Source organism: Rhipicephalus sanguineus, chromosome 7 (assembly GCF_013339695.2).
Source record: "Rhipicephalus sanguineus isolate Rsan-2018 chromosome 7, BIME_Rsan_1.4, whole genome shotgun sequence".
NCBI classification, from domain to species: domain Eukaryota; kingdom Metazoa; phylum Arthropoda; class Arachnida; order Ixodida; family Ixodidae; genus Rhipicephalus; species Rhipicephalus sanguineus.
The window spans coordinates 144,330,544-144,344,048 of record NC_051182.1 but is presented as its reverse complement, the minus strand read 5'-3'; the positions used below and the strand labels follow the sequence as shown (position 1 = coordinate 144,344,048).

Below are 13,505 nucleotides of genomic sequence, written 5' to 3'. Positions count from 1 at the left end.
GTCCACTTCCTCTATCTTTACACCCAGAGAGCCACGGACCAAATGCAGGCGATTGTGAGATGATGATGCTCCTGGGATGATTGACATGCATACCCACTCCGGGAATCGGCCAAGAGTCGAAGCACGTCAACGCTTCATTGTTATTTTTTTCACCATTGTGAAGCATGTCGTGTTTTGGACTCGACCGTTTGGTGGGGAAAGGGGGGAGGCGCTGCGATGAGACTTTGCTCCTCCTAATGGAGAACCCTGCGCACGTCTATTATCTTAAGAACAGCTCATCAAGGAACACGAGGCCGAGAAGTACACAGGACAGGTGCAGAGTCCTATCTACATCTGTCTTGCGTCTATGTCCTGTTGCTCTGCTATCACATTGAGCACCAACCCACTGAGCACGCCATTTTCTGTTCTGTGCTATCCTTCCTTGACAGTACGTGTCGTTTTGTATTTCAGTAACCACGTATAAACTAGCCCAAGAACAAGTTTTACTAAGTAACAACCAACTCCCTCCCCCCCCCCCCCCCCCCCATGACACATGGAGCTGACTTAAGTTGGTCGAGTAAAGTTGAATACTACGGTAAAGTCTGCCAGAGGTCTCAGAAATTGGTAACGTTTGCAGTGTATAGGGTAATTTCGGTGCTCTTGGGTTCGGAGATCTTAAAACATGGGCCTTAAAGAAGCTTTTCTTCTAAAGTCTGTACAGACTCTGTGGCGTCCGCAGGGTTGTCTATTAGGGGGGAGGGCAAATTTCACCGCGGCACGTCCCCCTAACCCGTTGGTCGAGTCCGGAAGACAGTTCTGCAATGGATGCAAAGATGAAAATGAAGTGGAGAAGCGCGTCTCAGAAATGGTGCCCGGCTCTCCAGAGTCGACGTGGGAAGGGAACACTTATTTTGATGCAACATCAGGACTCCTTAGTCACCATTGTCTTCACAAAACATGGGAGCCATAACCCTAAGCATTAAAAAATGACATGAAAGGTGCGACTGAGTAATGGTATGGGGCCAAACTAGCGCCCCCTATAGGAGGGCAGGGGGGGGCCAACCTACCCCCCTCGTGCGCACGCCTATATCCAAGAACACACAGGCTCTTCGAGCTCCACGTGCGTTGGCGTTTCGGGCTACAATTTATAGGATATTGTCACGTGGTCGTGACGTCGTCGAAGGCAGCAGTCAGCACGTCAGAGATGAAACACTTTATTTGGCCGAACTTGTGGCCGGAAAACTGAAAGATAAACTACAGCAATGCACTGATAGCGGCGAACAGAGCGTCGACCGTCGATCGCTCATGGCTGGGATGCGCCGTCTTTTATACATCACGCATCGAACTTTCCAGTCTTATCACTGGTGGTCGCGCAAGCACTGGAATAATCTAGACTATTCGCGTCCTGCGTGCAATCTTAACAAAACGATCTACTACACTCGCGAAATTTCTCGAACAATGCGGCGCGGTCAGCGTCGAGCGTTGATAACCGCCCTTGCTGGTCAAACCCGAATACATCAAAATAAAAGAAGAAGCGGGCGTGGCAATATTCCTTCAAGTAACTTTCCTTAATTAAATCAATGCCCTTCTATTAGACTGCATCAGTCGTTTTAACCAAAATATTATAAACTAATAAAGAAACCCTCCCCCCCCCCCAACCTCGTTCTCGCTTCCAAGAAAAATGCTCCGCACTGTATAAAATTCTCTTAATTCGGAGTTTTTTGTCATAATTTTCTTCCTCCATGAGAGGGTGTCGTTACGGTGCTGAACGGCTTGTGCGGCATTATCGAGAAGAGGGGAAGCGTTTGCTTTATCGGCTCTAGTATCGCTCTGGACTCAGAAGAAAGCCGTCCACGACCAGTGCAGCGGTAAAACGCTGCATACGCTCGGCATTCACGGCACATTTTCTAAATTCTGGCCCCGCTCTTGACGATGCCTGAGAGTGATTAATACTACAGGCTTAAACGATCAACCTTGAAGATGAGAAGCTGGACTTCGATGACAACTGAATTGTCTTGTGGTAGACCTTTCCATTGATTAATCGCTCGTTGACGTTACCATTTCTACATCTCACGCAAAAAAAAAAAGAAAATATCTACTGAGAATAGATAAAGAGCAATGGACGTTGGGATGAAGAAAGAGGAAGTTGTTCCAGCTCCTCGGATTCGGTATTATTATTTATGCTGAAAAGCTATATCTACTTCTTTCATCTTTTCTAACGTTTCATTTCATGCTCTCGCAACAACGCTATAATGACACAAGATCATCCTGCTTACCAAATTCAGAAAAACAATCGTAAAACAGTCCGTTGGTTCTTGGCCAATTCCCTGTGGTGGGTATGAACCATTGAGGAACAAGAGTCAAAAGAAGGAGGGAAACAAAGATGGCCGGTTTTGATTTCAAATTTCTAAATTAGCATTATTAATTTATTGCAACTATTCTAGAATTCATTAGTCATACAATTAATGTGACCACTTTTATCTATGAATTATTCGTTTCTTGGCCAATCTCCCAGAGTGTGCGTGAGCCATTCATAAAGGCAATCATCATCGTCATCATTAACGGCCGGAGGCGCCGTTCGATCTCACTCGTGCCTAGCTGTTCATCTCTAGCAGTTGTTCTTCGGGCACGCCTTGAGTAGGAAGACCGTTCCCTATGGTCACAGTGCTGTTGCCGACACTGTGAACTATTGAACCGAGAAGAATGCTCCCGCCGTCGCTCAACGCGGGGAAATTGCCGCCCACCGACGTGCCGCTCTCGCGTAGGCTGCTCCTGCCGGTGCCTACGCCTACCACGCCGACGGCTCCTCAAGACGAGCGGTTGAGGAGCAGCAGAGAGATGTCGATGCGTAGTGCCTGCTTGTACTCCGGCCAGTGTCCTACTGCACCCCAGCTGCGCCGACTGCTACGCTTTCTCGACGTCCTGGACAGCGTAGTGCCTGTCGATCGCGCCGCGTACGAGAACCCAGTCTTCGAGGTGCACGTGGACCTGCAGCCGGAACGGCCTCCAAAAGACATGTTCGAGGAGATCATCGTAATGAGGTGCGACTCGGCGTATCCTGCCAACGGCGGGGGCGTAGATCGCGAGGACGGTCCACACTCGTTTTGGGTCCCTTGGGAAGACATCGAAGAACAATGTATCCCACACGACGCGTTGACTGCCACGGAGCTCAAGGACGTACCTGTGACAGCGCCGGGAAGCCTACTGGGCTACGACACGCGTTTGTTGCGCAAGTCGACAACGAGCGCAATGCGCACGCAAAGTGCCGAGGGCTCGTCTTCTGAGAAGCCGTCGAGGAACTCCGGCAAGTGCGGAACGACAATGTTCGGGAAGTTGGAAAAAAGCATTCAGGCCCTACGTCTTGGGTGTGTGTCCCGTCTGCCAATACGACGCCGTGGCCCTTGGGTATCTTCTGCTCGGAATTCCGGCCAGGGACCGTCCACTGCGCCCCAGCTGCGCCGACTGCTGGGCTTTCCCGGCGTGGTGGACCACGTGGTGCCCGGAGATCGCTGCGAGGTCACCGTAAACCGCAACCCGCGGTCACCGGGGTGCATGTGACCCTGCAGCCGGAGCGGCCGCCAAAGGACACATTCCAGCAAGACTTGTGGAAGTGGTGTGACTTGGCGTCATAGCGTACCGTGTCTTCGGCGGCGGCGTGGATAGCAGGGGCGCTCCACACGAACAGTCGGTTAATTCTGAAGACCTCAAAGGACGGCCCAACCCGTACTACGCTGTTGCCGTGGAGCACAGAGACGTATACCTGCGGCAGCTTTCGAGCCGGGTTGCCTTTCAAGCTACGGCGTGTTTGTTGCGCACTTCGACAGTGCGTGCACTACACTCCCCGGTACCGAGACCAAGTTGGTAATTTGCCGTAGTTCTTCTGTGAATGAGTATTCACAAAGTTCAGCAAGTGGAAGAAATCCGAGTCGGGCCCAAGAGCTGGTCGCCGCGGAACCCACGCGAGACAAGGCAGCCGCATCGAGTGTGACATACAGGTGGACGCCTAATGATTGATAGAGTGTCAAAAAATAAAATATGTTTGATTACGCGTAACCTGTCCTGTTTAAGCAATGTCAACAGTGTTTATAAGCTGCTACTTTCAGTTGAAATCATTTTTAGAACACCACGGTCTCTGTCTATAGTACTACAATATATACCTTGAAAGAATTCGAAGAAAAGCAGTGTCATTTATTTACAGTAAGTTTGTGTGTACAGACTGGCCTTCTGCATTACTAACCGCAAACGGCATTGAATGATTACAAAGTCGAAGAAACAAACAAAGTCGGCAAAAGTTTCAGACATAATTAATCATTGGCTATACATTAGACACTGCAGCATGCGTATCCTCATTGATAAACAGACCCACTCGGCACCAGTACCCTTGTTATCTAACAGAAATTTTCGCAAGGACAGCACTTTTCGTTACTCTTTTTTCGCACAAATAATAGCTGACTGGAATACAGTAACTGAAGCATTGCCCCAGCGCCCATTACGTGTATACCATTTTTGTAAATATTTGTTATTTCATGGCTTCCTTAGAGTTGTATTACAACCAAGTTGCTCAATTTTTCTTAGTCTTTCTTAATCTTGATTCTCTACCTTACCACCAATGAAATTGTGCGAAAAGCGTGTTCCAACCTTGTTAAATGCGAAGCATTTCTTAGCGAAGCTTTGGCACTTTGAGCGTTTCTATCTATCTATCTATCTATCTATCTATCTATCTATCTATCTATCTATCTATCTATCTATCTATCTATCTATCTATCTATCTATCTATCTATCTATCTATCTATCTATCTATCTATCTATCTATCTATCTATCTATCTATCTATCTATCTATCTATCTATCTATCTATCTATCTATCTATCTATCTATCTATCTATCTATCTATCTATCCGCCTACGTCTGGGTGCTCTCATGATCGCCTCCTTAACTTGGTGTAGAACAAAATTAGCATAGGAGGGTAAGAGGATTTGACGAATATGACTGTCGGGTCATGACATGAATAACATGAACATCCTGTCGCGTACGTCGTCAAACCCTTTCCTCCGGACACGTGTGGCACATACCCGTTTACCACGAGCCGCGGTGTACGGGTATGCGCCACAAGTGATGGACAGTTTATATCTAACCAGGAACGGCGAGAACAGGCATTGGTAATTTAAATGACATCGGGAACGTTGACCCAACGAATGGAAAGAATAAAACATTAGGATCGCAGAAGGAATCGAACCCAAGGATCCTGCATGGCAATCAGTTATTCTAGCACAGAGCCACGCCAGGTCTATAAACTGGTTTGGAAAAAATTACACCATCTCCCGCTAAAGGGGACCATGAGGCGATGCGAAGCCGGAGCACTTGCACGATCGCGTTCCGTTGGCGTTCGTTGGGCATGCTACCGACCTCGCGTCGTGGAACGCGAAGAGGGACGCTACACGCGTCGTATCTTCCATCTAGCCTGGCCGTTAATTCTCACAGGGCGAGCGGGGAACGCGGCCTACAGGCGGGCGAGAGGGGGGCAGCGTAGGAGAGGAGAGAGAAGGGGAGGGGACGCGCATGCGCTCGAGCTCATCGCGGCGTTGAGCAGGAGAGAATTTCGGCATGTCTAGCCCGCGTTTCAGAGGAAGAGTGGAAAGGGGGAGGGGAGAGGGGGAAAGTGGAGAGGAGAAGGGGAGAGGGGAAGGGGAGAGGGGAATGGGAGAGGGGAAGTGGAGAGGAGGTGTGGAGAGGGGAGAGGAGGTGTGTGGAGAGGGTATGCGCATGCGCAGTAAGGGTGGTCAGAAGGCACACCACCACCACCACCACCACCGGATTGAGCTCCGCCTTAAGATACTTCGCATCTAAAACATCCTATGCAGGCGCAATCTTGGTGCAGCGTCAATCGTGGTTGTGTTGCTGGCAGTCTAATTTTTACAAGAAAGCAATAAACACTTCATATGTACTCTTACGACACAGGCGTCCTATCAGATTACTGTGCGTGGTTCCAGTGTTGGCCTCCGCTTCTATAGCAGTCTAATAAACATTACATTTGTATTCCTGTGATTCAGCAAGCTATATTGAATCATTGCTCGACCCCGGATGAATACATTAACGAAAGTTACGTATGATATTCACATGATTGCACCATAAAGTGCGCTTAGTTTCGGTAATACTGACGTATGTACTCTAACCTGAGGGCTCACGTTACGTCGCACCATAAGCTACCCTTTAAACGCCAGTGTTGTCGACGTGCCTGGTAAGCCCACGATGTGCAACTGCTACCACTACAACATAAACACGTCAATCCACCTCGTAACGCTTGGCTCAAAGCCGGAAATTACAGCATAGAAGTACTGGCTGACTGCTTCGCGTGAAACCGATTCCCACAACGCATGGGATCCGCTGAATTTTTTTCATTCTGCTTTTTTTTGTAAAGAATCGTGTATATCTTGTTCACCGTGCTTGGCCTCCTTGTCCGCAGAATTTTATAAATAAATTTTATGAATAAGACGTCTGCGGTTAACCACCTATTCAGCCGCTAGACGCTGGGCTAGTCTTCAGACAAGGGTCGTCGAGTTCGGGAAATTGTACTCATCTCCCGACTCAATAAGTGTCGTGACACAACTGTGTTTTCCTGTCCAAAGGTTGTCAGAATGGCTCCTTTATTGATCGGAAGTGCTGGTATGCAATGGAGACAATACTAGCCAAGAAAAAAACAAAAAAAATCGCGAGTCTTGTTTTAAAGGACCGCTATAGACCAAAATTTATGTTAACTGCATTTGGAAGATATTATTTCACAGTAGCAAAGAAAAAGACGATGTTTCCATGATGGGAGGTTTGTTCAGCTAAGACTACAAAACCGGAAAGGGGATGGCTACGTTGCGTAGGAGTTCTCGCACCATAGTTCGCCGCTGTATCATGGGTATTGATAGTGTCTATTTAAACTGTCTTAAAACTACTGAATACGTTATATTATAAATTTGATTTAAGAGTGAACTGAGCGAGTCTAAAGATAATTTACCGGGTCGCTGCTAATCGCCAAAATAAGAGAAAACGTATCAATATCGAAGACGTCGTATGTATACTGGCGTCACGGCTGTGGGGTCACTGGCGTAAAATTCACGTAGAACTTTCTTTTAAATTTTTTTCCATCTAATATTATATGCATTACCGCTACGTTAACAAGAAATACGTTCAGGAAAAGGCTGCCCAACATTCTGAATTGAATGTGCGTGTGACCATTTTCTCTCAGTAACTATCAAGGGAATACCAGTCTTTTCTGAGTTAGTCATATTTGGATTGCTAACGTAGCACTGTAAACTCATTCACGCTAGTGAAGAACTACGTAAGAGTGAATGGGAGATGTCAAGCTACCGCTACGGTCAAACGAGGGAAGACTAATTGAGCCGAAGTATTGTATAGGAAACTAATAAACTATAGGCACCACCTCCTCGTGCAAGAAAGCAAGGGAAGGATGCAGACCAAGTCCTCCTCTGTTTACTACTTTGTTCATGCCTTCCTGCTCTGTGACATCAGAACAGAATGTTCTCGTTCATTGCTAGCAATGCAATTCTTCTGTGGAAAGTCAACTTGTGCTACTCCTGATTCCCAGATGAAAAATTCTTGAACGCGGGGTGTCACAGGAGCCGACGCTTCTACAAGTGGCCTTATCTTCTTCAAGGCAACTGTCAGGTGGCTGCCTTGAAGAATACAAGACCACTTGCAGCAACGTTGGCTCCTGCAACACTCCGTGTTCAAGCATTTTTCATCTCTTCAAGCTTTCATCTTCCCGGGAACCTCTGCCTTACTTGGTTTTCTCGATTACCAGATAACACACTACAGATTCAACTGATATAGTCTTTAGGACGTTGTTGGGTAACCATGAACTGTTTCAACTCTTTACGTTCGTTGTTTTTCCTTCTCGGTTTTTCCGTCTTAATTTTTATTGAGATACATTTTATCCTTCACCCATGCAGGACAGCAAACCACACCCTTTGTAATTGCTCTGCGCTTTACCGTTTCTGGAACATTATTTTCTTTTTTTACCTTCATACTCCCTGTTATCGTGGTAGGTAGTTAACAGTATCTACTTTTGGCTCACTTGTCTGTCATTTCAATGCATTCCTTTCTTTCTTCTCCCACACACGTTCACTTAGTCTCTCTCTCTCTCTCTCTCGATCAACCAGATTATTCCCGAGCCCAAGCCCCGCAGCGAGCGTTGGATCAGCTCGTCAGTGCCGGAGAGCCGCTGGAAGGAACCCAGCTCACAGCAGTGCTCTGCCGAGTACCACACCAACAACTTCCTCACGCCCGTGCTCTTTCGGGAGGCCCTGACCCACGTGCCGGAAGACGCCATCGTGGTCGAGATTGGACCACACTGCCTGCTGCAGGTGAGGAGGCTTGATGCGTGTTCGCCTGGAAGCAACACAATTGTTATATTGTACCCTAGAAAGAGAATGAAGTGTCTGTCGTCCACCCGCTTGTAGCGAGTTTAGATGGTTGAATAAACAGATAAATGAATGGATGGATGGATGGATGGATGGATGAATGGATGTATGGATGGATGGATGGATGGCTAGAAGAACGGATGAATGCGTAGATAGATGGAAGGATAGATAGATAGATAGATAGATAGATAGATAGATAGATAGATAGATAGATAGATAGATAGATAGATAGATAGATAGATAGATAGATAGATAGATAGATAGATAGATAGACAGACAGACAGACAGACAGACAGACAGACAGACAGACAGACAGACAGACAGACAGACAGACAGACAGACAGACAGACAGACAGAAGAAAAAGTTGCCCTGACAAAGCCAAATTCCCTTGTCAAAACATTGGCTCCAGCGACATTCTTTGTACGACCACTTACCATCATTACAGACCTCCATGTTTCGTTGAACTTCAGTCTTAATATATGGCTGTGGCAGGTGGAACAAAAACTATAAGTGGCCAACGTTTCTTCGAAGACTAGGGAAATATTATGAAGGAAGGAAGTCTGCCGCCTTTCACTCGAACGGCTATGACCGTGCAGCGATAGCGAGGATAGATCTTGTGCAGCTATCTGTGTAAGTATTGCTCCGCTAGGATGAATAAAGTTGTACATTGTCTGATGTGTCTTTCGTACTTGGTGCATGCACGCATTTATACCCTGCAGGCGATCTTGCGTCGTGCTCTGGGTCCTCACGCCACCAGTCTGGGCCTGATGAAGCGACACGTTGACAACCTGGCTTTCTTCCTCAACTCGCTGGGACGACTGCACACCCTGGGAGTGCAGATGGATCTGTCGCCTCTCTACCCGCCGGTTCCGTGGCCCGTGCCGCGTGGCACGCCCAACATCGCCCACCTGGTCAGCTGGGACCACACGCAGAGCTGGACGGTGGCTGGGTGGAAGGACTTCCCCACGGCGGCAATGGTAAGGTGGAGCGATTAACCATGCCCTTACACATCGCATCCGTACCATCTGCGTATATTTGATGTGGATCACCACTTAAGCTTCGACTGCACCTCTGAAGGATTCCTGTAATCGAGCATGCTGCGTTTGTAGTGGAACAATGCTTTCAGGAACACCGCATGTAAAGGGCCCCTAAACAACCCCCGATCATGCAAACAACGAAAGCGTTAGCCTCTCCTGGCGTTTTCCGTCTTTTTGGCACAATGCGCGGCTCCAGTAGTATCATGTGACGTCATGAGGAAATAAGCTCTCGATTGGTCCATATACGAGAAACATCAGTTGTGAATTGTCTCCGGCATCGCTTTACCATGCAGTCGCACGAACCTTCTGGTTACATTCTAAAAAAACAGGGCGTGCAAACACGGACACAAGAAAGTAGTCACTACACCACAAACGCCGACTAACAACTGAAGAGACGCACAACGGCGGAAAAGAAAGAAGGAACAAAATCTTAACTGCGCATGCCCATGCAATGGGCGAACCTATCAATCCGACACGCGTGGGGGTCTACGTGAAAGATAACTGTTAAGGCATTCGATTTCATCTTTACGCAAGTTAATCTTTCTGTGTAGCCTGGCAATCGTGCGCGATTTAACTGATTTCACTTTGCTTTGTGCGTTTTCGACTGCGCAAGCGGAGATGACAGCGTGTAGCCGTAAAGCACGAAATTCTCATAGGTGAAACGTTTAGTGCTGACATTGCCCCCGTGTTTTATGATGAAATAAGTGGCGGGAAGCAGATATAGTGCCCGCTGTAAATGTAGTAAAGGCGGGAAAAAAGCCACTCTCGTCTTTGACCTCTGAGTAGTTTAGGGGCCTCTTAACGTTGTTCCATGGGACACTAACTTCTACGTCTAGCCATAGTCAGTAGCTTATGTGCGTGATGCGTTTGGTGGGAGTGGTACGTACTCCTGGGCGAAGCTGATCGTGATTGATGACGTGCAGGCGCTGGAAGAGATAGTCGAAGTCGACTTGGAGACCAACAGCGGCGACCAGTATTTGAGCGGCCATCGGCCGGACGGACGTGTGTTGTACCCGGCTACAGGTTACTTGGTCCTCGCCTGGAGATCCCTGGCCAGGCGTCTCGAGAAGCGCTTGCACCAGGTTCCCGTTATCTTCGAGGACGTCACCCTGTGTCGAGCCACCATCCTGCCAAAGTCTGGTAAACTTTGCTGATTCTCGCTATCGTCGATTGTTTAATTTCGGCTACCAGTTTGTTTCTTTGCACTTTGATGTATGTGTTCGCGACGAATAACACCACGCTGAGGATGGTCGTCGCCCAGACGGTGCAATGCATGGCAATCCATAGCGTGCATTCACTGCATGGGATCGCGATGTCATTCGCATATTTTAACCAGGGTGTCGGAACGAAATGTTTTTCGTTTCGGTTTTAGTTTCGTTCCACCGCAAAAAGTTTCGTTCCGTTTCTGATCCGGAACGAAAAAAAAAATGTTCCGTAACGGTTCGTAACGTTTTTTTTTCGCAAAAATTTGAAGTTAAAGTAATCATATAGAACATTGGATTTGTGATGTAGTGACTTGCCCTCCTCTTTGGAAAGTGGGACAAGGGCAAAACACGTTCTTCAGAGGAGCGGAAGCAACTCTACCGCGAATTCCTACCAACTTGCACACAGCAGATTAATTTCAAAGTCATAGTATTTATTTTCTCAAAAGACAAATACGATTTTTTTAGTGGGCTCAGTGCTTTGTGTCCAGGGAGTGAGCACGACCTCAGAAGCAGCACGTCACTGAGTGTACTCTCTGATGTCCGAGACCGCTGTTCTGATAAAAGGATCGCCAGGCCGGCGGGGAACACGCAGCACAGTCACAGCGAAAGCTGGAAGAGAGGACTTTGTAGAGCCCGTTGTAGATTCTCTCGGGGCAACTAATACAAGTACACATGCAAGGTATCCACTACGCCATAAATCATCGTAATTTTTCGCAAGTATCGTGGTTCCTACTATGCAATTTTTCGTCATTTTTTTGGAGAAACGTGGTACCCGCTACACATCTGTATAAGTCAGTGCACTTTGTGCTGTAGCTGATGACGATGAGGAATTATGGCTGAGCACTTTGCAGTGAGTGTGAACTTGCAGTGTTGCGGAATGGGAGCCTCCCTACCATTCCAGTTCCATTCCGGGGAATTAGGACTTGCCGCAATTCCATTCCTTTCAATTCCTCGGAATGAAAAAACTTAGCCCATTTCCACTCCGGGAATGGCTGGGCAGTTCAATTCCATTCCTGTAATTCTTCAAAGTAGGAAAGGCATCTTGATAGTTTTATCGAGTCAAGAATGAACGCCCCATAAAGCTGATTCCATCAGATGCATTAAGAACTGCAGAAGTACGCAAAACACGTTACCAAGGTCGAGGGATTGTAGCTTGGTGACATCTCGTGCAGTACAACCACCGTACTTATTCCCATAGGGACAGTTCTTCCGCTACCTATTGTATTTGCATGGTGAGCATGTTTTACCGAATGGTGGTGTTTTAATAATGTTTAAGCTTAAATGTGCCAACGCTAAAATGACGACATAGCGTATTTTTATGCTGAAAAAAGTAGTATTCAAGAAGACTAAGCCGTTTTACCACGCGTCTGGAGCGGTCGTGAATATGGAGAAAACTAAGATTTGGTTAATATGGGGAACAAAACCCTCTTGATTTGCTGGTATTAGTTGGAACAGTGCACCTCTGGGGCACCTTGTGCCTTTGCATCGAATACGGAACACTGGGACGCACTGCTCGTCAGCACTCATGGTTGTCAAGCGCGCCTCGCAAGCATGGATGTAGTGAGGAGAGCTTTCTGTGTTCGCCTGTGCGCAGGTATGCAGTGTCTTCGTTGTCGCAAAGGTTATTCACGTGTGTCAGGTACTAAAGTGCTCGTGAGATAAAGATCAGGCTGTGCATAGAGTATTCGCCACTTTCGTGTGGGGGTATCAATGCGAACAAACGCGCAGGGGTTGTTTCTCCCTTCACTACCTGCTGGGATAATGAATTTGTTTGTACACTAACTTATGCCTCTGTTTGTAGTAGACGCGTTGCTTATAAATGTACCATGCTTGTAATCAGCCAAGCCATCTTAAAAATACTGCTTTATTCTTAAATTCGAGGCTCTGACTTACTAATGTTTGAAGTTTGAAAAACAGCACGTAGACGAAAACGTGCTCTATTTTCGGAAAAAGATGCAATTCCATTCCCATTCCATTGCGTGAAAAAGGCGCTCAATTCCATTCTCATTCCATTCCTCCAAGCGTTGCCCCCATTTCATTCCGGGGTTGCGAAAATGTGGAATGATTTCGGAGTCACTTCACTTCTGGAGTGGCACCTCGGCAACACTGGTGGGAAGCATTAAACCACACACTTTATGCTATTAGCATTGTGTGATGACTGGTTGTTATTTTCTTCTGCCACGCTATATTACATATGTTAACACGAATCCCCACCCGACATGACGCCTCGATAGAGTATTTTTGCGAAGGAGTTACAAGCACCAGCGTGGCACTGTGGTGAAAGACCCGACTGCCACGCCGAGGGCGCGGGTTAAAATCCCATCCAACCCTAGAAATATGTTCCTCATTCAATTTTTTTTCTTATTTCACGCGATAGCGGTCACGGACACCGGCGGCGGCGGACAACTATGGCCCCAAAATGAGCTGTTGTGATCTCATAACAGCTTTCGCTGTAACGAACTTCAACGCCGACAATGCCCTCTCCACTTTGTCCTGCGTGACACGCGCGCAAATGTCCACTTGCGTTAATATAAACATCTCTGGTTGCCACTGTTTTCGTTTTTCGCACAATTTCAACATATCTTTGCTTTGGAATTCCTGCCTGAGGTACGCGTTAGTACTGTGCCCTGAGATATGCTCACATTGCACGAGCTCAGTTGTTCCGGATCGCGAAGTTTTCTCGTGAACCGAAAAACGATTGAAAAAATTTCGGTTCCACTCCAGAACGAAATAATATATAAAGTTTCGGTTACGTTTTCGTTCCGGTCAAAAATATTGTTTTTTTCGTTTTTCGTTTTCCGTTTTCGTTCCGTTCCGACACCCTGATTTTAACTAGTTCTAGCGGGGCTATTTCC

At 47.2% G+C, this 13,505-nt stretch overlaps 1 protein-coding gene across 1 annotated transcript in view; it reads left to right on the top strand.

The window, feature by feature from the left end:
- LOC119400146 (fatty acid synthase) overlaps positions 1-13,505 on the top strand; it is a 69,753-nt gene that overhangs the window by 29,715 nt on the left and 26,533 nt on the right. The window contains exons 10-12 of the mRNA XM_037667126.2: positions 8,147-8,350; positions 9,128-9,385; positions 10,369-10,585. Of these exons, the coding sequence (XP_037523054.1) occupies positions 8,147-8,350; positions 9,128-9,385; positions 10,369-10,585 (679 nt within the window). The remainder of the gene's footprint in view (positions 1-8,146; positions 8,351-9,127; positions 9,386-10,368; positions 10,586-13,505) is intronic.